The 26,762-nt window shown below is 43.6% G+C and overlaps 1 protein-coding gene across 6 annotated transcripts in view; it reads left to right on the forward strand.

The window, feature by feature from the left end:
- Nucleotides 1-26,762, forward strand: part of LOC123749832 (1,5-anhydro-D-fructose reductase-like) — a 263,169-nt gene that overhangs the window by 16,596 nt on the left and 219,811 nt on the right. For 3 of the 6 annotated variants that reach the window (XM_069317407.1, XM_069317410.1, XM_069317426.1), the window contains exons 1-2: nucleotides 9,399-9,532; nucleotides 9,860-9,974. The exons of 1 other annotated variant lie outside the window; for it this stretch is intronic. In XM_069317407.1, the coding sequence (XP_069173508.1) occupies nucleotides 9,414-9,532; nucleotides 9,860-9,974 (234 nt within the window). In that variant the 5' untranslated portion in view covers nucleotides 9,399-9,413. Of the gene's footprint in view, nucleotides 1-7,086; nucleotides 7,207-9,398; nucleotides 9,533-9,859; nucleotides 9,975-26,762 lie in introns of those variants that run through there. 2 more of the 6 variants (XM_069317420.1, XM_069317412.1) reach the window with 2 other exon arrangements.

Raw genomic sequence — 26,762 nt, forward strand, 5'->3', positions numbered from 1 at the left:
TTACATCCATAATTGTGCGGAAAAGAATTATTCGTGATTAATAATTTCTGTGGTGAATGCGAGAGACGGGTTGAGGGAGGCGGCGACGCCATCGTGCGAGAGAGGGCATCCCTAGCGTGAAGAGTGGCGAGGCACGTGGTAGTGACTGGGGAATTTATCGGCAAGAATTACGCTGATACTCGGTCAACAGTTAATAATTACTTATCCACGTGTTCTATAGTGCCCAGCCAGTTAATAACGCATCAATAATTGAAGCCAAGACCCGTAATTACACGTACACAGCAGTGGACGTCAGGGACTGGCTGACGCGGTTCCGGCAGACCTCAGTATTCAATACGCTCACGATAAGTATATGTTTCTCGTTTGATGCATTATCCTAGATTATATATTTGTGAGTAGTTTGTCGTCATATAGCGAGGATATCCAATATTCAACGTTAGTAAAGGTTCGGCAATTTCCTCCGTTTTCATGAATATTGAAAATAAAACGTAGCTTATTCAAATGCTACTTAAATTTATCTGATTTCAGCGTGTATGCGAGGAGTCATCAAGTTGTTTCTCTTCATTCGTAATATTCACCTCGAGTTCTTTCTTTGTGGAGATCTTGTGAACACGAGGACGAATGACGAAATGATGTTACAGAAATCGTCTTAAAGCTAAGACATTTTTCGTACAAATTTATTTAATATGATTTGATTCTTATATAATTCCTGTAGAATCTTTGCATTGAATAGAATATTACCAGAAATTATGATTGGTAATTAATGTGTGTGCTCTGAATGTTGCTCAGTAATTCATGATCTTTAATATTCACAATTTGAGTTCTCATATTTGAATCTATAGTAGTTTAGATTTATAATATCATTTACTCAGCAATGAACTGGTGGCGAACCACACTGGTTCCTAGATGTATATGAATTTCTAGAAATACTCCCCCAATGTAGGTCTTTGAGGCTCTGACTTTAATTAATTAATAATACAGTCCATTCATTATTTCAAGTGATTATCCTTTTAATAATTATCCATAGACACTGGTTCTCTAGTGTTATTCTAATTATAACTTTTATTAGTTTTCCCTCTTTTCTCAAAAGTGGGTGGTCCTTCGATTTATTAAATCAAATAAGTAAATAATTGAATACATGAGTCAAGCCCCAGATATCCCATAAGGGTATGTCGACAATTGAAATCACCCAGCAGGAGCACAGGCTCTGGCAAGGAGTCCATTAGGTGTTTAAGATCAGGAAGAGAAAGTGGGACATTTGGGGGGAGATAAATGGAACAAACTGAGTACCATTTATGCACAAAGTCACGTGCAGCAGAACATTGGAGAGGTGACTGAAAAAGTAGGGAGACGAAGGGAACATTGAAACGAATCAAGAGAGAAGAGGAATGAGCCCCAGCAAAAAGAAAGGAATAGGAGAGAAAGGAATAGCCATGGAAGCGACCAGGACGAGTACCAAACATCTGCTCCTGCAGACAGACACAAAGGGGGGGAAGAGAAATGTGAAATCAGAAGTAGGAGTTTATGGAAATGGGCATAATATCCACGAATATTCCATTGAAGAATAGACATCGACAAGAAGAGAAAGGACAGCAACAGAGAACAATGAAGAAACAAAGGTGAAAAAGGAACACGGCACGTTAAAGAAGCGCAGGATCAGGACTTAGGAGTGAGGAAGGGAGGACTTACTTTTAGGAAGGGAGCAGGAGGACTGACCAGAGAAGGAGAAGCAGGGTCCGGAGGAGGAGGAGGGGGGAGACAGCCGAGGGTCAAGGATAGCAGCATGAGGGGCAGAAACCAGAGAGCACTTCTCAGCAAGGGCAGCAACCGAGAAGGAAGCGGGGTCGAAAGAAACCTCCACAGCAGGAACAGGGGGCGCGACCACCGAAACGGGAGGGGGTGGAGCGAGTGAGTCTGAGGTAGGGGGCGAGGAAGAGAGCAAAGCCTTCTTACCCGCCAGGTAGGAGGAAGGAGATGAGCCAGGCTTTCGCTTCTGACTCAAAGAGACAAGCGTCCCAGCAACAACGTACTGGGCAACAGATTCAAGCGTCTCAACAGGAGAAGATGAACGAGAGCAAACAACACAATGACCGCTGGGAAAGTGATGGACACCAGCCTGCACAGACAGGTGGCGTGGAGAGCTAAAAGACAGAGTAAAAGGATGGGAAGGAGGATCAGAGGGAGACGAGGATGAAGACACAGGAGACATTACAGATTGGGTAGAAAGAAGGGGAACCCCAGACAGAGAACCATGAGGGGGACCCTTTGGAACAGAATTGAAAGGAACAGAGGAGGTGGTAGGCGTGTCTGGGTCTAAGGCCTGGAAACGGATGGGAGACTGAGGAAGGTGAGAATGACGAGTAGAGGAAGAGTGCAACATGCGAGCATAAGAGATGCCAGTGAAAGGGGGGAAGACGGCAAACTTGGTGCCTCGCCTCAGGAAAAGACAAACGCTCCCGGTACTTCAAGGTGAGGATGGCTGCCTCAAGTTTGTAATGCACACACGCGCGGGAGAAGATAGGGTCCACACCGCAATTAAGGCAGCGAGCCCGGGGAGAAGTGCAGTCCGATTTAGAGTAATCTTCGTCCCCACACAAGGGACAGAGAAAGACAGTACCGGAGGATAGGAAGGCACCATGCCCTAACCTCCAGCTTTTATTACAGAGCCGAGGAGAGGGAATGTACTCCTTGACGGAGCACCTTGCATCAGCAAGAATGACAGAGGGCGGCAAGTCCTACCATCAAAGGAAATCTTCACAACTCGAAGGGGCTGACGGCGACGACCACGAGGGGGACGAGTAAACGTGTTCACCTGGATGACAGAATGGCCCTGGGCTTCGAGGATATGCCGAATATCTTCTTGGTAGTCCTGTAGATTCCTAACACCGGTTGCAACATGGGGTGGGAGGAGAACAGTGCCAACACTGGCATTCAACCGAGCGTTCTTGGAGACCCGAACAAGGGTCTCGCTAAGGCAGGATAAGGCGGCTCTAGCGGGTGGCTGCATCCTGAGAAGGAGCAGCAATGACACATGTACAGAGATGGGTGGGGTCGAAAGGAACAGCGGCATCTACTGAATCAACAAGGTGCCTATGGAGGGAGAAATCGTCAGGTGTAGAATCCAGGAGATCAAAGTATATGACCCACGAAGCAGGACCAAACAAGGCTTGGTAGGCATTAGTACGGGACGGGATCGTGCGAGTGCATCCATGGCATGGATGGCGTTGAGAACCCCCAGAGAGAGAGAGAGAGGGGTTAAAAGGCGCAGTAGTCACAATGAGAGACTGAGCCGCACCAGGGACGAGGTGGTCACCACTGGGGGCTTGTGGCTCGACCCAACCACAGAGGAGGGACGTGAGCCAAGTGGAGTAGTCTGGAGCGTCAAAGGAGGAGGAGCAAGGTCGGGGCCCAATGCAGCAGGGGCTACAGAGCCTGGTCTTCCAACACAGTCCGAATCAGGGGGCTTGGTCGCCCACCCCACGAGCCCGAGAAGTTACAAGAGGAACAGTATGTAACATAAATATGAGAAGAAAAACTTTCATTCACGCTTGTGCCCCCACACTTACAACGGAGCCACAATTAGGGGATAGGACACCCAACAAGAGACATGTTGCTGGTCTTGCCAAGGCTCCACTAGGGATGCGTCGTGAGTATACACCCCACAATCCCCACATTAAGACCTATCAGTCCATCGAGATCGGGTTCAGCGACGAAAGGATTTTGACAATAAAAGCGTCCCCTCGCTCAAGATGTTGGGTACCACAGTTCTACGGGTGAGAGAGTATGCCTTCTCAAACACCCAGGCATTAAAACAGAAGAAGGCCAAAAGAATAATCAAAACTGGTAAAAGGTCGGCGGGAAATGGCAATGAGAAAGGAGAACGGGGAGGAGGAAAACGAAACATAAGGAAAAGAATAAGTTTTCCGGCAGAATTCGAGAAGACAGCAGCAGGAGCATAAGGCTACAAAAGGACAGAGGACTGTCCAATGGAGCATCACACTCCAGCAGCCGCCCACCAAACCCCCTTGGAGCTCCTGGGAATTCTTCATGACTCATTCGCTCCACTTGCTTCCTGCTTCGTCATTTTATAGTGGTCGAGGTGGAATTATGTAAATATAGTATAGTCACCATTACTTTTTCCAATAGAGTAACTTATTCCTTTGATTGTTCTTAGAGTGTAATTGTCAAGAATGTTTCAGAGGTTATTTTGTTATGTTTAAGTTTTCAGTAAAGTGTTTAATTGTTTATGCTTGTTGTTAAATCTTGCAAGTTTCACTTAAATTGTGAAACTTGTAAAAGTGTTTGTTGTTAAATCTTGCAATTTTTTACTTGCTTTTGTTAAATGTGAGTGAGAGCAATTTTACACCTGCCTGGTATAAGGTGTGCTACCGAAACACGTCACATTACTAAAACTCCTACATAGCTATATAAAATGGAAAATGACAGTGAATGACCAAGTGACCAGGTTACAAAAATTGGGAGGCCAGTGTACTGAGAATGCTAAATAAATTTGTAAGGAGCTCAATACCAGATTCCATGGAGTGTTCACTTCTGAGCCTGAACACCTTCCGGAGCTAGTTGGGGAAGTAGCCCATGACGAGAAACTATAAAATATTGAGGTAACAGCAGAGGAAGTAAGAATACAGCTACCATCACTGGATGAAACTATAGCTACTGAGCCAGATAGAATATCACCATGGATGTTAAAAGAAGCAGTACAGGCCCTCAGCATACCTCTAGCACTAATCTTTAATGAGACACTTACAAAGAGGGAATTGCACAGCTGATGGAAGAATGCTAATGTGGTGTCAATCTATAAGAAAGGAGATAGAGAAGAAACACTTAACTAGAGACAATTGTCACTCACAAACATCCCTTGCAAAATCATTGAAAGAATTATAAGGTTAAGAATAGTTGCACACCTAAAAAGAATTAGGTTTGTAAACAAACAACAATACTGTTCTAGAGAAGGGAAATCATGACTGACGCATCTCGTGGAGTTTAATGATAAGGTAACGAAAATAAGGCAAGACAGAGAAGGCTAGGCTGATTGCATATTTCTGAACTGTCAAAATGCCTTTGAGACAGTACCACACAGGAGGTTCCTATACAAACTTGAGAGGCAAGCGGGAGTAGACGGATACGCACTATGATGGGTAAGGAATCACCTGACAGACAGGTGTCATAGAGTGACAGTGAGGGGCAAGGAGTGCGACTGGCATAGAATAACAAGAGGGGAGTCTCAAGGATCGGTGCTTGGGCCCATACTATTCCTCATTTAGGTAAACGACTTGACTGCAAGAGTTGAGTCTTATGTCGATGTTTGCAGATGATGCGAAACTAATGAGGAGGACTGAGACAGATGGGGATTGTAAGATTCTCTAAGATGACTTGAACAGGTTGCAGAGCAAGCCAGAGCAAGCCTGCTAAAGTTCAAAACCAGTGAGTGTAAAGTGATGAAAGTGGGATCAAGAGCCAGGTAACCAAATGGCCAATACACATTGAAGGGAAACTTCCTCCCTATAACGTTTAGAGAAAAAGACATAGGAGTAGATATGCTACCAAACCTAACTCCAGAGGCTCAAATAAATATAATAACATCAGCCGCCAACTCTACTCAGGCTAAAGTCAAAACGTTCTTTAGAAACTTGAATCAGTAGACATTCAGATAACTGTATACCGCCTATGTGAGGCTAGTCTTAGAGTATGCCGCCCCATCGTGGAGCCCCAATCTAAAAAAAAACACATAAGAGAGCTCAGAAAGGTGAAGAAGTTTGCAACGAGACTCGTCCCAGAGCTGCGAGGGATGATGTACGAAGAGGGACTGAAGGAACTAAACCTGACGACGTTAGAAAGGAAATGAGAGAAGGGGGACATGATACAGATGTATAAAATACTCAGAGGGATTGACAGAGTGAAACAGAAGATATGTTTACAATGAATTAAAATAGAACAAGGGGGCACGGATGGATGCTTGAGATTCAGATGTGACATAGGATGTTTGAAAGTTTACTTTTAGCATAAGGGTAGTGAATAAATGGAATGACCTAAAGAAGCAGGTTATAGAGGCAAACTCCAATCATAACTTTAAAAGCAGGTATGATTTAGAAACAGGCCAAGTGTTATTACATTAGACAACCAACGGCTTGAAAAGCGGAGTCCAGAAGCTAGAGCTCAATCCTGCAGGAACAAATTGGTAAGTACAAATAGGTGAGTACTCATACACAGGGCCCTGCGCCTAAGTGGACAGCACTCTTGAGTCGTAGTCTTAAGGGCCTGGGTTCGATTCCCGGTCGAGGCAGAAACAAATGGGCAGTTTCTTTCATCTAATACACTTGTACACAATGGTCTGTCTATAAGGCATTTGGTGCATCTAATGCACCTAGCAGTAAATAGGTACCTGAGAGTTATAAAGCTGCTACAGGCTGATTCCTGGGATTGTGAGTGTGTTAGAGAAAGATATATGTAGTAGACATAATAGAGGAAAAAAGTTGATTGGCTAGAAAGTCGGGGTCCAAGAGCTAATAGTTTGATTCTGCAGGCACAAATAGTAAACACAAATAGTAAGTAAAGGATGATGTTCGCCCTATGAAGTCGAAGATGACCATCATGACTTGAACATATCATTGCAAAGTTTGGTGGCTTTGTGTCAGATGATGAGGGATGAGGCCAATCTGGATCCGTAAGGCTCGCTCACACACAGGACATTTGTGGGTGGGTGTTACTGTAGAGGTGGAGGTGCTCTAGCTTTGTATGCAGCACGTTTCCTCTGGGCCTATGCAGTCCATCTACTCTCTGCCAAACGGGCCCATGTTGTGACTTTGCTTTTCCAAATTGGGAGTTAATGGGCTAGCGACTCCCAAGTATTGGGGTTAATGTTGTGATCTTTCAGAATCACCTTGAGGCAGTCCGTAAATCATTTCTTCTCTTCCCCAACTGAACGTGTGCCCTGGCATTATTCTCATACATCAGCTGTTTCGGCCATTGGCTGTCAGAAATTCTAACAACATTGCCTGAAAACTCACGCATCATAGCCGGAGTTTTCTGTAGGAGGGTGTTAGAACTGAGAATCCCGGCCCCTTTCAGGATCTCCTTATCTGGGATTTCGTCGTGTCACCTGATGTGGAAGAGTCTGCAGAGACTGCTCAAGTGAAAGTGGCGTGTCAGCTGTAGACAGTCCAGATCACACTGACGTAGAGAAGACTGGTGAGTACCACTACATGATAAACCTTCAGTTTGGTAATAAGGCTGAGGCCTTTCCGCTCCCAGACATTCTCACGGAATCTTTCAAATAAAGCGCTGGCCTTGGCGATCCTCTTGTTAACTTCTGCGTCTATGTTCACCGCTCTTGAGAGTATGGTACTAAGATAGGTGAACAGGTTCTGCCCCTTGACAGTGATGTGCAGTTCATTGTAGGTATACGTGGTGTGGGTTGGTACATGACTTTAGTCTTTTAGGTGCTGATGATGAGACCAAAGTTGTCGCAGGCTTGTGAGAAGCAGTCAATTTCGAGCTGCATCATTTGCTCTGTGCTGTCGTGGATGGTGCAGTCATCGACGAACAGGAAAAATCTTATGGCAGTTTTCTTCAAATTGTAATGGACCTTGCTCAGGTCGACGAAGGTCACGAAGTGATCACTATGTTGCTCTTGGCATTTTTTTTGGAGCTGGGGTGCAGAAAATATCATATCGACAGTTCCACGTAAGTGTGAAAGTCGTATTGGGTTTCTGGGAGGAGACCCTGCTCAAGGTGTAGTAGGATACGATCAAGGAACTTTCAGGTGATGGACAGAAGTGAAATACTCGGTGATTATCGCAGGACTGGCGTTGCCTCTCCTCTTGTAAATGTTAAATAAGTTGGCATCTTTTAACTGTTGTGGGACCTTCCCTTCATTTAGCATGGACTGGAAGAGCTTTGTCAGTTTCTGCATCATGGCTGATCCTCCTGTTTTGTACACTTTAGCAGGGATTGCATCTGATCCTGGCGCTTTACCACAAGAAAGCTGCTTGATGGCCTTTCTGACTTCTTCTGTGGAAGGTTTATTACGGTCCTGGTTGATCTCCACTTTAGGTAGTCGAGCAAAGGCCTCATCGATGATTGCGGCAGGGCAGTTAAGGACCTGATCAAAGGAGTACAATCAATCTGTCTAAGATCTGCTTCTTTGTCAGCAGTTAAGCCCATTTGCACTAAAGAGGGATGCGGAGCCAGAGGATTGTAGTCCATATATAACGGCAGTCTCCGTGGAGCAGTGGAAACACACTTAATGTGCACTTCGCGTGCGATTTGGCCTGGGTTCGTATCCTGGCCAGGGAGGATTGTTTAGACATTAGTCCTTAACTATATGCCTCTGTTCACCCAGCAGCTACTGGTTACGTAGTTGTTAAATGATTTGGCAGGTCGTATTCCAGAGAAAATTAAAGTTAAGGACCTGCCCGAAATGCTACGTGTGTTAGTGGCTTTAGAAGATTGTAAGGTCTCTTGTTCATATAAATAAAATACAGAACTAAAAATAACCTTCAGATCGTCATAGAAACACGTGGTCTTGGGACTGCTTGCATTAACTTTGGATTTTATCGGTCTTCTTGCTAAACATGCGTCCTGCATCTCACGGAGATTCCTTTGCACTATTCTTTGAGCACTGGCAAAGGCATCTTTCTTCCCTTATGATGTAGGGTCATTCTGTAATCGGAGATGCAGTAGACAGCATCTCTGAAGACTGCCCACCTCACCTAAATGCTGTTCTGGCCTTTCTAGGGTGTGTCTATCATCCTGCTTTCTAGGTCGTCGGAGAATCCTTCAGCAACTTTGCTGCTCATCAGCTTAGAGACACTGAGTCTCTTTTCAGTCTTTTGACTATGGGGTCTTCTCGTGGGTATGATGAAAAGTTTGCACTTGGACACAAAGAGGCAATGGTCTGTCCAGCAGTCAGCACCACACAGGGCCTTAGTCACTCTCATGTGCTGCCTGTCTTTCTACCTATTGATGACAATCAGATACCAATGCCGAGAGCATGGGTGCTTCCATGATGTCTTCTTGCGGCTGGGAAGGTTAAACAGTGTGATAGTGATGATGAGGTCGTCCATAGCACACACCGTGACGAACATTAGGCCGTTGCTGTTGCACTTGTCAGTGTTATTTCTTCCAATGATCCCTTCCCTGGTCTGGTAGTCAGTCCCTACTCTGGCATTGAAATCCTCGAGAATAATAAGCTTCTCTGATTTTGGACTGCTGCAATGAGGTTGTAGAGTTCCTCACAGAATATTTCCTTGATGTCATCTGGGTTGGTCATGGTTGAGGCATACGCACTGATCAGTGTTGCACTCTTATTGCTTCCAGGTGGGAGCTGGAGTGTCATTAGGCGGTCGTTGATGCCCTCTTGGAGCTTGACAAGTTGTTGGGCGGGGTGGATTCTGATGGCAAATCTAATGCCAGCTTCAAGTCATTCGGCGTTACTGCGACCACTCCAAAAAAAGTGGTACTCATCAACAGTCTGTAAACTAACCTTAGAAGTCAAGCGTGTTTCCCCTAAGCGGTAAGTAAATAAATACACACACACACTCACAGATATTTAGGCACCAAGCCACTTATGATTGTCTGTAATACCCACCAGTTAAGTAACACTACAGAGTATTGTAAGTCATGCCCCAAGCGTCTGGCATGAACAGGATATCATCCTTGTACTGGAAGATATATTTCCTATCTTATAGATTTCGATGGTACATTAACTGACATCCACGTAAGAAGTTTCACTCTCACTTGTGAATAACTATGTGACATTTTAACTTTAGTGATATTTATTTTAGAATGGATCGTTGGTGATGTTTAGTGATCAACATCTTGCCTGTATATTTGTTACCAGGGTGATGCACAGGGCAGCTGCTGCCATGACAAAAATTCCAACACTTCCTCTCAGTTCAGGATCACATATTCCTGTGTTGGGGTTGGGTACAGGATCCCTTGGCCACAAAGGCAAAGTAAGTGAATCTTGTTTTTACACAATCTATATAAATAAATATGTAAATGATTGTTTGTTCAAAATTGCTGATCTCCAAAAGTTCTTCCCCGATTGCTATGAAATTTTTACACAACGTTCCATTCGCATCAGAGGAAGTTTTTATATACATACTATATAGATGTCAAGTCTGTGACAGGAGAAACATGCTTTTTTGAAAAACTGTGTTTTTCATGTATTTTTTCTTGTGTTATCTTGAGTGATTTCGGGGCTTTTTTAGTGTCCCCGCGGCCCGGTCCTCGACCAGGCCTCCACCCCCAGGAAGCAACCCGTGACAGCTGACTAACACCCAGGTACCTATTTTACTGCTAGGTAACAGGGGCATAGGATGAAAGAAACTCTGCCCATTGTTTCTCGCCGGCGCCTGGGATCGAACCCAGGACCACAGGATCACAAGTCCAGCGTGCTGTCCGCTCGGCCGACCGGCTCCATAAACCGAGAATTGGTAAATCGTAATTGGTAAATTGGCATTGGTTTGTGAGGGAAATCTTCGAAACCTCTTTACCGATTGCTTTGAAATTTTGACACAACGTTGCATTGGAAAAGGTGCGTGTTGTTATATACCTACTATATACATGCTTCACGTGTAACAGGAAAAAACATGCTTTTTTGAAAAACAGTGCCATCTGTTGGACGTAAGAGGCCACACACGGTGTAATCTCTGAAAGTTCTTCACCGATTGTTTTGAAATTTTGACAATGTTCCATTCAAATTAGCGCGTGTTTATATATATATATATATATATATATATATATATATATATAATCTTTGGACAACACCCACCAGTGGGACTCGAACCCAGAAAGCACAACTACCTTCCAGTAGCTGGCATAACTAGTATGCTTTAACCCACTACGCCATCAGACCTTACAAAAGAAGTAGATAGTTCGAGATATATATATCTCAAACATCTCTACCTCCCGAAGGCACCAGATGAGTGAGGGGTCAATCTGCAATTTTCGTCAAGCCACTGTCAATGTGAGAGAACTCGTGTCCAGCTTATAAGCCTATACTTGCATAAACCACAAGTGAAGATAAACAATCTTTGGACAACACCCACCAGTGGGACTCGAACCCAGAAAGCACAACTACCTTCCAGTAGCTGGCATAACTAGTATGCTTTAACCCACTACGCCATCAGACCTTACAAAAGAAGTAGATAGTTCGAGATATATATATCTCAAACATCTCTACCTCCCGAAGGCACCAGATGAGTGAGGGGTCAATCTGCAATTTTCGTCAAGCCACTGTCAATGTGAGAGAACTCGTGTCCAGCTTATAAGCCTATACTTGCATAAACCACAAGTGAAGATAAACAATCTTTGGACAACACCCACCAGTGGGACTCGAACCCAGAAAGCACAACTACCTTCCAGTAGCTGGCATAACTAGTATGCTTTAACCCACTACGCCATCAGACCTTACAAAAGAAGTAGATAGTTCGAGATATATATATCTCAAACATCTCTACCTCCCGAAGGCACCAGATGAGTGAGGGGTCAATCTGCAATTTTCGTCAAGCCACTGTCAATGTGAGAGAACTCGTGTCCAGCTTATAAGCCTATACTTGCATAAACCACAAGGTCTGATGGCGTAGTGGGTTAAAGCATACTAGTTATGCCAGCTACTGGAAGGTAGTTGTGCTTTCTGGGTTCGAGTCCCACTGGTGGGTGTTGTCCAAAGATTGTTTATCTTCACTTGTGGTTTATGCAAGTATAGGCTTATAAGCTGGACACGAGTTCTCTCACATTGACAGTGGCTTGACGAAAATTGCAGATTGACCCCTCACTCATCTGGTGCCTTCGGGAGGTAGAGATGTTTGAGATATATATATCTCGAACTATCTACTTCTTTTGTAAGGTCTGATGGCGTAGTGGGTTAAAGCATACTAGTTATGCCAGCTACTGGAAGGTAGTTGTGCTTTCTGGGTTCGAGTCCCACTGGTGGGTGTTGTCCAAAGATTGTTTATCTTCACTTGTGGTTTATGCAAGTATAGGCTTATAAGCTGGACACGAGTTCTCTCACATTGACAGTGGCTTGACGAAAATTGCAGATTGACCCCTCACTCATCTGGTGCCTTCGGGAGGTAGAGATGTTTGAGATATATATATCTCGAACTATCTACTTCTTTTGTAAGGTCTGATGGCGTAGTGGGTTAAAGCATACTAGTTATGCCAGCTACTGGAAGGTAGTTGTGCTTTCTGGGTTCGAGTCCCACTGGTGGGTGTTGTCCAAAGATTGTTTATCTTCACTTGTGGTTTATGCAAGTATAGGCTTATAAGCTGGACACGAGTTCTCTCACATTGACAGTGGCTTGACGAAAATTGCAGATTGACCCCTCACTCATCTGGTGCCTTCGGGAGGTAGAGATGTTTGAGATATATATATCTCGAACTATCTACTTCTTTTGTAAGGTCTGATGGCGTAGTGGGTTAAAGCATACTAGTTATGCCAGCTACTGGAAGGTAGTTGTGCTTTCTGGGTTCGAGTCCCACTGGTGGGTGTTGTCCAAAGATTGTTTATCTTCACTTGTGGTTTATGCAAGTATAGGCTTATATATATATATATATATATATATATATATATATATATATATATATATATATATATATATATATATATATATATATATATATATATATATATATATGTCGTACCTAGTAGCCAGAACACACTTATCTGCCTACTATGCAAGGCCCGATTTGCCTAATAAGCCAAGTTTTCATGAATTAATGTTTTTTCGACTACCTAACCTACCTAACCTAACCTAACCTAACTTTTTCTGCTACCTAACCGAACCTAACCTATAAAGATAGGTTAGGTTAGGTTAGGTAGGGTTGGTTAGGTTCGGTCATATATCTACGTTAATTTTAACTCCATTAAAAAAAAATTTACCTCATACATAATGAAATGGGTAGCTTTATCATTTCATAAGAAAAAAAATAAAGAGAAAATATATTAATTCATGAAAACTTGGCTTATTAGGCAAATCGGGCCTTGCATAGGAGGCTGATAAGTGTGTTCTGGCTACTAGGTACGACATATATATATATATATATATATATATATATATATATATATATATATATATATATGTCGTACCTAGTAGCCAGAACTCACTTTTTGGCCTACTATTCAAGGCCCGATTTGCCTAATAAGCCAAGTTTTCCTGAATTAATATATTTTTTCTAATTTTTTTCTTATGAAATGATAAAGCTACCCATTTCATTATGTATGAGGTCAATTTTTTTTTATTGGAGTTAAAATTAACGTAGATATATGACCGAACCTAACCAACCCTACCTAACCTAACCTAACCTATCTTTATAGGTTAGGTTTGGTTAGGTAACCGAAAAAGTTAGGTTAGGTTAGGTTAGGTAGGTTAGGTAGTCGAAAAACAATTAATTCATGAAAACTTGGCTTATTAGGCAAATCGGGCGTTGCATAGTAGGCTGAGAAGTACGTTCTGGCTACTAGGTACGACATATATATATATATATATATATATATATATATATATATATATATATATATATGTCGTACCTAGTAGCCAGAACTCACTTCTCAGCCTACTATGCATGGCCTAATTTGCCTAATAAGCCAAGTTTTCATGAATTAACTGTTTTTCGACTACCTAACCTACCTAACCTAACCTAACCTAACTTTTTCGGCTACCTAACCTAACCTAACCTATAAAGATAGGTTAGGTTAGGTTAGGTAGGGTTGGTTAGGTTCGGTCATATATCTACGTTAATTTTAACTCCAATAAAAAAAAATTGTCCTCATTCATAATAAAATGGGTAGCTTTATCATTTCATAAGAACAAAATTAGAGAAAATATATTAATTCAGGAAAACTTGGCTTATTAGGCAAATCGGGCCTTGCATAGTAGGACAAAAAGTGCGTTCTGGCTACTAGGTACGACAAATATATATATATATATATATATATATATATATATATATATATATATATATATATATATATATATATATATATATATATATATATATATATATTAGTATATTTTGGTAGCAGTCTTTCCTGTAGACATATATTATTAAATATGACCGAAAAAGTAAGATTAATAATTCTAACACGAATTTTCTCAATCTTTCGTACATTACGCTTCACTGTTGGAGGTAAATAAAAAATCACTTCTCCAAAATTCATTTTTATTTCTAGTCTGACGCGACACGGGCGCGTTTCGTAAAACTTATTACATTTTCAAAGACTTCACAAATACACAACTGATTAGAACTTACGTCTCTCTGATATTATATCTACATTTGAGTGAGGTGGGAAGGGTGATGTGGCATTAACACAAGACAGAACAGGAGGGGATATTAATAGGGTATTAAAAGTATCAACACAAGACAGAACAGAAACAATGGGTATTGAATAGAAGTGTTTGTAGAAAGCCTATTGGTCCATATTTCTTGATGCTTCTATATTGGAGCGGAGTCTTGAGGTGGGTAGAATATAGTTGTGCAATAATTGGCTGTTGATTGCTGGTGTTGACTTCTTGATGTGTAGTGCCTCGCAAACGTCAAGCCGCCTGCTATCGCTGTATCTATCGATGATTTCTGTGTTGTTTACTAGGATTTCTCTGGCGATGGTTTGGTTATGGGAAGAGATTATATGTTCCTTAATGGAGCCCTGTTGCTTATGCATCGTTAAACGCCTAGAAAGAGATGTTGTTGTCTTGCCTATATACTGGGTTTTTTGGAGCTTACAGTCCCCAAGTGGGCATTTGAAGGCATAGACGACGTTAGTCTCTTTTAAAGCGTTCTGTTTTGTGTCTTGAGAGTTTCTCATGAGTAGGCTGGCCGTTTTTCTGGTTTTATAGTAAATCATCAGTTGTATCCTCTGATTTTTGTCTGTAGGGATAACGTTTCTATTAACAATATCTTTCAGGACCCTTTCCTCCGTTTTATGAGCTGTGGAAAAGAAGTTCCTGTAAAATAGTCTAATAGGGGGTATAGGTGTTGTGTTAGTTGTCTCTTCAGAGGTTGCATGGCTTTTCACTTTCCTTCTTATGATGTCTTCGATGAAACCATTGGAGAAGCCGTTATTGACTAGGACCTGCCTTACCCTACAGAGTTCTTCGTCGACTTGCTTCCATTCTGAGCTGTGGCTGAGAGCACGGTCGACGTATGCGTTAACAACACTCCTCTTGTACCTGTCGGGGCAGTCGCTGTTGGCATTTAGGCACATTCCTATGTTTGTTTCCTTAGTGTAGACTGCAGTGTGGAAACCTCCGCCCTTTTCCATGACTGTTACATCTAGAAAAACATCTGCAGGAGCTGAAGGAGGCATTTGAGCAGAGTTCCGTGCTGCGTTTCACTTACGAGACGGAAAAGGATGGGAAGCTGCCTTTTCTAGATGTAACAGTCATTGAAAAGGGCGGAGGTTTCCACACTGCAGTCTACACTAAGGAAACAAACATAGGAATGTGCCTAAATGCCAACAGCGACTGCCCCGACAGGTACAAGAGGAGTGTTGTTAACGCATACGTCGACCGTGCTCTCAGCCACAGCTCAGAATGGAAGCAAGTCGACGAAGAACTCTGTAGGGTAAGGCAGGTCCTAGTCAATAACGGCTTCTCCAATGGTTTCATCGAAGACATCATAAGAAGGAAAGTGAAAAGCCATGCAACCTCTGAAGAGACAACTAACACAACACCTATACCCCCTATTAGACTATTTTACAGGAACTTCTTTTCCACAGCTCATAAAACGGAGGAAAGGGTCCTGAAAGATATTGTTAATAGAAACGTTATCCCTACAGACAAAAATCAGAGGATACAACTGATGATTTACTATAAAACCAGAAAAATGGCCAGCCTACTCATGAGAAACTCTCCAGACACAAAACAGAACGCTTTAAAAGAGACTAAGGTCGTCTATGCCTTCAAATGCCCACTTGGGGACTGTAAGCTCCAAAAAACCCAGTATATAGGCAAGACAACAACATCTCTTTCTAGGCGTTTAACGATGCATAAGCAACAGGGCTCCATTAAGGAACATATAATCTCTTCCCATAACCAAACCATCGCCAGAGAAATCCTAGTAAACAACACAGAAATCATCGATAGATACAGCGATAGCAGGCGGCTTGACGTTTGCGAGGCGCTACACATCAAGAAGTCAACACCAGCAATCAACAGCCAATTATTGCACAACTATATTCTACCCACCTCAAGACTCCGCTCCAATATAGAAGCATCAAGAAATATGGACCAATAGGCTTTCTACAAACACTTCTATTCAATACCCATTGTTTCTGTTCTGTCTTGTGTTGATACTTTTAATACCCTATTAATATCCCCTCCTGTTCTGTCTTGTGTTAATGCCACATCACCCTTCCCACCTCACTCAAATGTAGATATAATATCAGAGAGACGTAAGTTCTAATCAGTTGTGTATTTGTGAAGTCTTTGAAAATGTAATAAGTTTTACGAAACGCGCCCGTGTCGCGTCAGACTAGAAATAAAAATGAATTTTGGAGAAGTGATTTTTGATTTACCTCCAACAGTGAAGCGTAATGTACGAAAGATTGAGAAAATTCGTGTTAGAATTATTAATCTTACTTTTTCGGTCATATTTAATAATATATATATATATATATATATATATATATATATATATATATATATATATATATATATGCAGCCAAATTATCTGCCCTCCTGAGAAAGGTCAACGACTCTCCTGGAACGACCCAAACATGGCACAACCTCCTAATGTTTGGCAACATATGTCTAGCCACCCCTGCAAGGAGAGACAAAACCTTAGCTGCCTCAGTCATCAAAGCTATAAATGATTTTCCTAGGGAGGTCAACCAGGTGCGCCTTCCCACTTGCGCGAGAAACACCCACGGCAGGAAGAGCAACAGTGGCATATCCGAGACATCAAAAATCAGAACATCAGTCACCAAGAAAATAGAAGAAGGAAACACTATTGGCGCAATACGAGTCATCACCAGTGAGGGCTCAATTGCCGACAGAGATGCCGCAACAGCTCAAGCCCTAAGGGAGAAACACCCACCCAGGGCTCCGCGTGAGGACGACATTGTACAAGTGGGGGCTACCGGAGCAGAACCTCTCTGGGTGGCTGAATCTGTGGTCCATAAAGCAGCCATGTCCTTCCCTACAGGATCAGCAGGTGGGTTCACAGGACTGAAACCCAACCACCTCAAGCAAATGCTCAACCCTGCACTGGGTGACATTGCAAAGAACCTCTTGTTGGAACTAACCAGATTCATCAACACATGTCTAGCTGGCAACATACCAGCGTCCATAAGACCTATATTTTTTGGAGCATCTCTCTGTGCTCTAAAGAAAAAGGATGGAGGGATCAGGCCAATAGCTGTGGGCAATTCTCTCCGGCGTCTCGTCGCAAAGGCAGCTGCAAGAACAGTTAGTGATGCAGCGGCCAACATGCTGAAGCCAAAACAGCTCGGGTTTGGCATTCCACAAGGGTGTGAGGCGGCAGCCCATGCAGCTCGAGCCTTCATCGCCAACATCACAGACGAAAAGGCCCTTATCAAGCTAGATTTCAAAAATGCCTTCAATTTGGTGCGGAGGGATGCTGTACTCCGTGCAGTTCATAGTCATTTCCCTTCCCTCTATTCTTTTGTACATTCATGCTACAGTATGGCTCTTAAGCTACTTTTTGGCGAACATGAAATTGACTCGCGAGAAGGCGTCCAACAGGGTGACCCCCTAGCTCCTCTCCTTTTCTGCTTAGTCATCAAACAAGTCACAGACGTCCTGTCCAGCGAGCTTAAGATCTGATTCTTGGATGATGGTACCCTATCTGGTTCCCAAGACTCCCTCCTGGAGGACATCAGAAATATCCAGGAGCAAGGTGCAGCTTTAGGCCTCACCCTGAACCCTTCTAAATGTGAAATAATATGTTCCAACCAGGGCATCGTAGAGAGAATAGAGGGTCTTCTGCCAAATATCCATAAAACTAAACCTGAAGACAGCACACTCCTAGGAGCTCCCCTGGGGTTGAAAGCCATCGATGAGGTCCTTGATAAGAAAATCGCCGACCTTAAGAGGATGGATGGGAGGATTGAGGATATTGATGCTCATGATGCACTCTACCTCATCACCAGATGTCTGTCCCTCCCCAGGTTAACCAACTTTCTGAGGTGTTCACCATCTTACAGTAGCCAAAAACTAAGTGAGTATGACCGGTTACTGAAATCAATGCTAGAAAAAGCCCTTAACCTCTCTCTCGATGACCTACAGTGGAAACAAGCCTCTCTTCCCGTAAGACTTGGGGGCCTCGGAGTTCGAACAGCAACGCAAATCGCTGTTCCAGCCTTCCTGGCCTCCTTATCAGCATCCGACGACCTTGTGAAGGAAATTCTACCTGCCCACTTACATCAGCTGGCAGGTGTACATGATCCCAATTTTACACGCTGTGCCACAGAGTGGGCCTCTCGTGCAGGCCAATCACCTCAACCACCATCCCCAAAAGCCCACAAGCAATCCAGCTGGGATGGCCCCATTGTAGACCAAGTTGCTGCAGAGTGCCTTGGTGCTGCAACAACACAACACGACATTGCTCGCCTCACAGCAGTAGCAGCACCACATGCAGGGGATTTCCGGTTAGCAACCCCAATGTCGGCAACTGGCACGCGTCTCACACCACATGCCCTCCGAATTGCTGTGGCCCTCCGCCTTGCTGCCCCAATCCACACCAGATATAGGTGTATTTGCGGCGAGGTGGTGGCTGACAGGTACGGCCACCATGGCCTACTCTGCCAAAGCACAGGGGGATGGCACTCGAGGCACAATGAAGTTAACGACATCATCAAGAGGAGCCTCACCACAGCTGGATGCCCAGCTGAAAGAGAGCCCCGTTACCTAACGCCCCGTAACTCTGATGCTCTTATTGGTCGCCCGGATGGTATCACAGTGAACCCCTGGAAGAATGGCAAGCAGTTGGTATGGGACTACACGTGCCTATCAACCCTGGCTAACACCTACATTAACCTCAGTGTTGCACAACCAGGTGGTGCTGCCACCCAAAGGGAAGCAGCCAAATCCCGTAAGTATAGTGAACTGGATCACCACTACAATTTTGTCCCCATTGCTTCTGAGACACTCGGCGCCTGGGGTAAAAGTGCTACCAGTTTTTTGAAGGAACTGGGTTCTAGGCTCATTGAAACAACAAGGGACGCAAGAGCTGCAAGCTTTCTTTTCCAGCGCCTCAGTGTGGCGATACAGAGGGGAAATGCGCACTGCATCCAGGGTTCCTGCCCGCCATCTGAGGAGCTGGAGGAACTCGACAACCTATGATAACCATCTTTGTAACCCATATGTAACTCCTTTTTTGTAACAAAGTTCAAATAAAGTAAATATATATGTGTACATACAAAAGAATGGGGGTGGTAGGAGAAGATAATATTAGTGTTCAGTGAGAAACTACAAGGTCTCCTCTGAATACTTTTTATTTTCTTCTCCGAGGCTATGGGTCCCCACATTGGCACCAGAGGTGGTACCCTCACAAACTTTTATATATATATATATATATATATATATATATATATAAATATATATATATATATATATATATATATATATATATATATATATATATATATATATATATATACCAGTCCCATACCAACTGCTTGCCATTCTTCCAGGGGTTCACTGTGATACCATCTGGGCGACCAATAAGAGCATCAGAGTTACGGGGCGTTAGGTAACGGGGCTCTCTTTCAGCTGGGCATCCAGCTGTGGTGAGGCTCCTCTTGATGATGTCGTTAACTTCACTGTGCCTCGAGTGCCATCCCCCTGTGCTTTGGCAGAGTAGGCCATGGTGGCCGTACCTGCCAGCCACCACCTCGCCGCAAATACACCTATATCTGGTGTGGATTGGGGCAGCAAGGCGGAGGGCCACAGCAATTCGGAGGTCGTGTGGTGTGAGACGCGTGCCAGTTGCCGACATTGGGGTTGCTAACAGGAAATCCCCTGCATGTGGTGCTGCTACTGCTGTGAGGCGAGCAATGTCGTGTTGTGTTGTTGCAGCACCCAGGCACTCTGCAGCAACTTGGTCTACAATGGGACCATCCCAGCTGGATTGCTTGTGGGCTTTTGGGGATGGTGGTTGAGGTGATTGGCCTGCACAAGAGGCCCACTCTGTGGCACAGCGTGTAAAATTGGGATCATGTACACCTGCCAGCTGATGTAAGTGGGCAGGTAGAATTTCCTTCACAAGGTCGTCGGATGCTGATAAGGAGGACAGGAAGGCTGGAACAGCGATTTGCGTTGCTGTTCGAACTCCGAGGCCCCCAAGTCTTACGGGAAGAGAGGCTTGTTTCCACTGTAGGTCATCGAGAGAGAGGTTAAGGGCTTTTTCTAGCATTGATTTCAGTAACCGGTCATACTAACTTAGTTTTTGGCTACTGTAAGATGGTGAACACCTCAGAAAGTAGGTTAACCTGGGGAGGGACAGACATCTGGTGATGAGGTAGAGTGCATCATGAGCATCAATATCCTCAATCCTCCCATCCATCCTCTTAAGGTCGACGATTTTCTTATCAAGGACCTCATCGATGGCTTTCAACCCTAGGGGAGCTCCTAGGAGTGTGCTGTCTTCAGGTTTAGTTTTATGGATATTTGGCAGAAGACCCTCTATTCTCTCTACGATGCCCTGGTTGGAACATATTATTTCACATTTAGAAGGGTTCAGGGTGAGGCCTAAAACTGCACCTTGCTCCTGGATTTTTCTGATGTACTCCAGGAGGGAGTCTTGGGAACCAGCTAGGGTACCATCATCCAAGAACCAGATGTTAAGCTCGCTGGACAGGACCTCTGTGACTTGTTTGATGACTAAGCAGAAAAGGAGAGGAGCAAGGGGGTCACCCTGTTGGACGCCTTCTCGCAAGTCAATTTCATGTTCGCCAAAAAGTAGCTTAAGATCCATACTGTAGCATGAATGTACAAAAGGGTAGAGGGAAGGGAAATGACTATGAACCGCACGAAGTACAGCATCCCTCCGCACCAAATTGAAGGCATTTTTGAAATCTAGCTTGATAAGGGCCTTTTCGTCAGTGATGTTGGCGATGAAGGCTCGAGCTGCATGGGCTGCCGCCTCACACCCTTGTGGAATGCCAAACCCGAGCTGTTTTGGCTTCAGCATGTTGGCCGCTGCATCACTAACTGTTCTTGCAGCAGCCTTTGCGACGAGACGCCGGAGAGAATTGCCCACAGCTATTGGCCTGATCCCTCCATCCTTTTTCTTTAGAGCACAGAGAGATGCTCCAAAAAAGATAGGTCTTATGGACGCTGGTATGTTGCCAGCTAGACATGTGTTGATGAATCTGGTTAGTTCCACCAAGAGGTTCTTTGCAATGTCACCCAGTGCAGGGTTGAGCATTTGCTTGAGGTGGTTGGGTTTCAGTCCTGTGAACCCACCTGCTGATCCTGTAGGGAAGGACATTGCTGCTTTATGGACCACAGATTCAGCCACCCAGAGAGGTTCTGCTCCGGTAGCCCCCACTTGTGCAATGTCGTCCTCACGCGGAGCCCTAGGTGGGTGTTTCTCCCTTAGGGCTTGAGCTGTTGCGGCATCTCTGTCGGCAATTGAGTCCTCACTGGTGATGACTCGTATTGCGCCAATAGTGTTTCCTTCTTCTTTTTTCTTGGTGACTGATGTTCTGATTTTTGATGTCTCGGATATGCCACTGTTGCTCTTCCTGCCGTGGGTGTTTCTCGCGCGAGTGGGAAGGCGCACCTGGTTGTCCTCCCTGGGAAAATCATTTATAGCTTTGATTACTGAGGCAGCTAAGGTTTTGTCTGTCCTTGCAGGGGTTGCTAGACATATGTTGCCAAACATTAGGAGGTTGTGCCATGCTTGGGTCGTTCCAGGAGAGTCGTTGACCTTTCTCAGGAGGGCAGATAATTTGGCTGCTGCATGGGGGCGGGCTGCTTTAGGGATGTGTTGCAAGGTTCTGGCCGATGTTGCTTTGATAGCTTCTAATAAATTTTCTGTGGGAAAGAAGATCTGGGAGGTGTTTTGCCTTACGGGCGGTGTGGGCTGTTGATTGGTGTTCTCCCTGGGAGGGCGCCCAGAACCCAAACACCTGGCTCTGTTGTGGTAATGAAGGCGCACATTATCGTCACTCAACCGGATATAGCATGCCCGGTCACACGTCTGACATCTACCTTGTCTACCCCTGCTTGATGGCTCATCTTGGCTTGGAGAAGCCTGGCTATCTGTTGAGAGCTGAGACATGGGCGGGCGCTGGGCAGGAAGGTGGACGGCGGGTGGAGACTGGAGGGTGGGCGGCGGTTGGAGGCTGGGGGGATGATCAGCTGGCCGTGGCACTTACTACTCAGGTGAGTGGTAATACATATACCACCTCTATACAAAGTGTGGGTATACACCCACTACACAATATGTGGGTATACATTGGGTGGGTGGGTGGCGTAGACACACATGGGAGCCTCCCGGCTTCTATGGGCGGGTGGCAAGGTGGCCTCGTGGGTGGGGAGGCGACGTGGTGGGGTGGGGTAGGAGGGGGAGAGCAGGTACTTCCCGGCCTGGGCGCTGGGTGGGGGCGGGGGTCAGGGCGACACTAACACTGGTATAATTTCCCCGTATATCACTGCACAATAATGAATGAATCACACACTTGTAATCTGACTCACTGCACGTGTGATGTACTCACAATATGATAGATATGTTGCGCCAATTATCACTGACAACGTAACTTGTTCAACAAAACTTTCAAAAAAGAAAAACACAAAACACTATTTGGCACACGCGTAACCCCCACCTCTCTCTCCTGACCACACAACACCCCTCACTCCCCCCCCACCTCCCCTCACTATGGGAGGCCTGCAGGGTCCATCCTGGCCCCTCACTACAGCCTCCATGACTCCACACTGCCAACCCACCTGTTTTGATAAGTTTTCACATAGATGGTACACCGTAGGCACTTCCGGCCACTCCCACGTCTGCTTGGTGTATTCACGGTGAATATGGTTGAGTCTTGGTACGGTGAGGCCAAGATGTCTCAGGGTAATGGCTGAGAAGGCAGCAGCTCCTCCGCCACACGTCCGTCCCCTAGGCCTCTCCCTATGATATATATATATATATATGTCGTACCTAATAGCCAGAACTCACTTCTCAGCCTACTATGCGCGGCCCAATTTGCCTATTAAGCCAAGTTTTCCTGAATTAATATATTTTCTCTAATTTTTTTCTTATGAAATGATAAAGCTACCCATTTCATTATGTATGAGGTCAATTGTTTTTTTATTGGAGATAAAATTAGAGTAGATATATGACCGAACCTAACCAACCCTACCTAACCTAACCTAACCTATCTTTATAGGTTAGGTTAGGTTAGGTAGCCGAAAAAGTTAGGTTAGGTTAGGTTAGGTAGGTTAGGTAGTCGAAAAACAATTAATTCATGAAAACTTGGCTTATTAGGCAAATGGGGCCTTGCATATTAGGCTGAGAAGTGCGTTATGGCTACTAGGTACGACATATATATATATATATATATATATATATATATATATATATATATATATATATATATATATATATATATATATATATATATATATATATATATATATATATATATTATGTAGATGCCACACCTGTGATAGGTAAAAAAAAGTTTATTTTTTTTTAAATACAGCATCTTCTGTTGCACAAAATAGCAACACAGGCTAAACTAAATTAGTTACAATTCCATTTCACTGTTTCCAATTGCATTGATAAATTTAATTTTCATAGATTTCGATTTATTTTCATTTTGATTTAATTATTTTCTGTGACATTGCATTGGAAAGGAGTTGTGTTGTTTACCATACTGCTTATTTCATAAGTATAAGTATAGATGCCATACCTGTGACAGGTAAAAACATTCGTTTGTTTAAGAACCAATGCCATCTGTTGCACATAAGTACAACACACACTACCTATACAAATAAAAATGTATATGTTCGTTTTCTCAAAATCGCTAATCTCTGAAAGTTATTGCCCGATTGCTTAGAAATTTTCACACAACGTTCCATTCGCATCTGAGCGGGTTTTTATATACATACTATATAGATGTCCCATCTGTGATGGAAAAATCATGCTTTGTTCAAAAGAAAAACTGTGTTGTTCATGTGTTTTTCATGTGAGGGAAAATTTTGGAACCTATTTACCAATTGCTTTGAAATTATTTTAACACAATGTTGCATTTGAATAGACATGTGTTTTTATATACCAACTATATAAATGCCTCACAATTGACAGGAAAAAATGTTTTTTTTCAGCACCATCTCTTGGATGTAGGAGCAACACACGTTGTAATTTCCGAAAGTTCTCCACTGATTGCTTTGAAATTTTGACACAAAATTCCATTCGAATACGCGAGTGTTTTTATGTACCTACTATATAAATGCCACCCCTGTGACAGGTAACAATTTTTTTTTAAACAGCACTATCTGTTTTACATAATAGCAACACACACTATGGGCTAAAGCAACACACACTATGGGCACACACTATGGACAAGGGCTAAATATGTTTTGATTCCATTTCAATGTTTCTGACTGCATTGATAAATTGAATTTTCATAGATTTTTATTAATTTTTTTTTATTTAATTATTTTGTGTGACATTGCATTGGAATTGAGCTGTGTTGTTTACAATACCATTCATTTCATCAGTATAGTATTTTTTTTACTTTTTTAATTGTTTTTCATTTCGTTTTTTTAACTGTTATTCTTATATTTCAGTGATGTGAACATCAGATCATTTAAAGTGTCCAATTTTCTGATGAGAACATCAGAACATTTGGGAATGCATCAGACGAGGGAGTGGGGAATGGTGGGGAGGACCTGGGGACGAGAGTGGGGGATGGTGGGGAGGAAGAGGGGACAGGGGAGTACAGTAATGGTGGGGAGGACGAGGGGATGCGGTGTTGGAGATAGTGGGGATGAGGGGAGAAGGGAATGGAGAATGGTAGGGAGGATAAGGGGACGGGGAAGTTGGGATTTTTTTATTATTATTATTTTCTACCACAGACGTGGCCACACATTTACTATGCTAACCAGCATATATACATTTTCCTCCATGGACAGGGTTAGAGATGTGTTAAACATATAGTTCAGGGATTTATTGGACAATCAACCACAGAAGGTGATTCGGTGCTTTTAAAATGCTAAGCTAACCTACATACATAAATACATAGATACACAGATTTACTTATGTCCTACATAAAGTGTTCAATGTGCCTTTTACATAGTGTCAGTAATGTGCATTTACAAAGGTGAAATGTAATTCTGATCAGCTTCCATATATACTTTATACACATACATATACATGCACACATATATGTATATATACATACATATATAAAGACACATGCATTCACATATATTTGTCTCTTTTACTCTGACAGGGTGAGATAGCTGATAGAGAAACTAGTGTGCAATTAAGCACTTAATCCCTGATGGTGATTAAGGTGCTTTTACAAGCTCAGGTTATATAGTTACATCACATACATACTATTATAGTCTTGTGGGTTGGTGGTGTTGTTGTCGTCGTGTTCCTCCTTTACGGACAACCCAACCCACAACTTGGTAGAGTGCTTATACCTCACTAGGAGATCACCCTTGGCGTTTCTGGCTCTTGGAGAGGGGCTCAACATCACACATTTAGGGGATGCGGCTCCAACACTTAGCCTCGTTGTCACGTGCACACACCCACTCGAGCTGCTGTGACTCCCCACTCTCTCCTTAGGTGATATTATCTCCTCAATCCCCTTTTGACTTATTAGGATTACCTTCTACCCTGTCCACAGCAGTGGTTCTTGGTTCTTTCTCTCTCTCTCTCTTCTTCTGTACTATTTCATGGCAAGCCTCACTAGGACAAGGGCTAACACCAGCAAATTGGAATACATTTACTGGAAAAATCACATACACAATACATACACACATATAATAATAATGAATCCTATACTCTATACTATTACAATCGGGTTGCACTCCAACACCATCAGAACTCTATCATCAGCCTATCAAGTGGTATCCTATCTCCTGGTTCACCACCTGATGCTATCAACCTCCTCAAGTTGATCAAGTCTACATACACTGTTGCACCGTCAGCAAGAGAATATATATATGTATCTATAAATGTGTACAAAGAAAATCAGCATGTGAATGCAATAACATATATCAGTATAAATGTTCCTTGATACACAACAATGATCAATCGATCACTCTATCAGTCCTAGAACACATACATCTGTAGGTAATCCAGCCTACGACTGTAACTCTAAACTTCAGTATAAAGCACTCCTTGACATAAGAATGCCAACAATCACTCACCTCTCACTGCGTCTCGCACGCTAATGACAACCAAACACTATCAACCCCCTACAAGTAATCCACCAGAACTTCCCTACCACCTCTGGAAGTTCACTACCCTGATATCTTCAGGTTCTTCTGGGCTTCACTACCAGGATCCTCTGCAGCTCCTCCAGGCTGCTATCATGAAGTTTCCTTGAGCAACTACGGTGCTTCACCCTTCTGCTAGGGTCCTCCACAGCTCTCTTGGCTGCTACACCATGAAGTTTCCTCGAGCAACTATGGTGCTTCACCACCTCTACAGAAGTACGTGACACTCCTCTTCACTGCTTCTCCTCACAGCTCGAGGTCCTCGCCTCCACTACCTTGGAGTCTCATCAACTACTTCATCTGTGTTGGCTTCGAAGT

The sequence above is a fragment of the Procambarus clarkii genome, chromosome 8 (assembly GCF_040958095.1).
Source record: "Procambarus clarkii isolate CNS0578487 chromosome 8, FALCON_Pclarkii_2.0, whole genome shotgun sequence".
Lineage (NCBI taxonomy): Eukaryota > Metazoa > Arthropoda > Malacostraca > Decapoda > Cambaridae > Procambarus > Procambarus clarkii.